The sequence below is a fragment of the Trichophyton rubrum genome (genome assembly GCF_000151425.1).
Source record: "Trichophyton rubrum CBS 118892 genomic scaffold supercont2.6, whole genome shotgun sequence".
Lineage (NCBI taxonomy): Eukaryota > Fungi > Ascomycota > Eurotiomycetes > Onygenales > Arthrodermataceae > Trichophyton > Trichophyton rubrum.
Window position 1 is genome coordinate 1,442,111 of NW_003456423.1, and position 1,683 is coordinate 1,443,793.

General features: G+C 46.6%; 1 protein-coding gene across 1 annotated transcript; it reads left to right on the forward strand.

The window, feature by feature from the left end:
* Nucleotides 1-181: 181 nt before the first annotated feature.
* TERG_05958 (tRNA pseudouridine(55) synthase) lies at nucleotides 182-1,548 on the forward strand (the record flags this gene model as incomplete). Its single annotated transcript, XM_003234043.1, has 2 exons — nucleotides 182-257; nucleotides 320-1,548. 2 exons carry the CDS (start codon nucleotides 182-184, stop codon nucleotides 1,546-1,548), a joined length of 1,305 nt encoding a protein of 434 aa, XP_003234091.1.
* Nucleotides 1,549-1,683: the final 135 nt, after the last annotated feature.

The following is a 1,683-nucleotide window of genomic DNA, read 5'->3' on the forward strand; positions in this document are numbered from 1 at the left end:
TACAAAACTAAACCTTCCAAGTTCAACTCTCAAAGCTTCAAGGAAAGTTGCAGCTTTCAACTTCCAAACTTGTCATCGCGGTGCCAATTACACGGTGTATCTGCATTTTCTGACAGATATCGGGGATGTTACTGACTCTAACAAGCTGTAACAATATTACCCACGGGAAATCCCTTCCTCGATGAGCTTTCGCCGCCTGAATTCGAAGCTTAAGTTCGCAATGTCTGACGCCGCCAGAACTATGGACGGCGTCTTTGGTCAGTTTACTATCTATGAGAATCAGACCCTTGAGATCGCTACTGACAGTATGATTGTATAGCTGTCCATAAGCCCGCAGATATCACCTCCGCGCAAGTCCTCCGTGACCTCCAAAGACAGTTCAACAGATCCGATTTCTTCAAACCGTGGCTAGCGGCCGAGCGACAGAGATTACAAGAAGAACCGTCTTGGAAGAACCGTCGCCGAGGAAAGAAGTCAAAATGGATAGATGTCAAGCTTGGTCATGGTGGAACTCTAGATCCAATTGCGACAGGAGTCTTGATAACGGCAGTTGGCAAAGGCACCAAGCAGCTCAATAACTTCCTTGCGTGCACAAAAACATACGAAGCCGTCGTTCTCTTCGGTGTAGCAACGGACAGCTATGATCGTGTCGGGAAAGTGATTAGCCGTGCACTCTATGAGCATGTCACAAGAGAAAAGGTTGAAGAGGCATTGAAGCAATTCCGCGGCAAGATTATGCAAAGGCCATCTATATTCTCGGCATTGAAGGTCAATGGAAAAAAACTATATGAATATGCGAGAGAAGGCAAGGAGCCACCTGCTGAAATATTAGAAAGACCGGTTGAGGTTTCAAACCTCGAAATTGTGGAGTGGTATGATGGAGGCTCCCATAAGTATGTGTGGCCTACGGAAGAAGCCGAAGGGCCAGAGAAGGACATTGCGAAGAAAATGCTAGCAAAGGGTTCAACTCTGGAAGCTGAGCCTGCCAGCAACTCTACAAATGATCCCGTCGCAAGTGAAACGTTAGACCAGAAGGAGGGAACGAGTCAAAAAAGGAAAACTCCGCCTCTACCAGACACGGCAGACAATGAACCACAAGAAGATACAAAGGAAGGGGGAACAAGCCTTCCAGCGAAGAGGCAGAAGCTGGACTCTGAAGTTCAAGGGGAGCAAACTACCACTGCCGAAGACAAAGAGTTACCACCTACAACACCTGCAGCGGAGACAGAACCATCACCAAAACCACCAGCCGTAAAATTGACAATGACCGTGTCTTCAGGGTTCTATGTCCGGTCTCTGTCTCATGATTTAGGACTTGCCGTTGGAAGCAATGCTATTATGAGCGAGCTAGTAAGGACACGACAAGGAGACTTCGAACTATCACCTGAAAAGACTATCGAGTATTCAGACATGGAAGCCGGTGAGAGTGTGTGGGCACCCAAGCTCCAGCGATTCTTAGATGAATGGAAAAATAAGGGGTCGGAGCAAGGTGAGCAGCCTGAAGATAAGCCCGTTGCAGCAGATACGAAGCAGGAAGCAGAAGATTAAGTTTCCGTCTGTGTATACAATTACCTTACATGGATTCATAGATGTAAATAGACACATATTAACAGCCACAGTGGTATATGTATGGTATGCAACATGGCATATGAATTGCAAGTAGAATCTTCAACGGTAATGCAT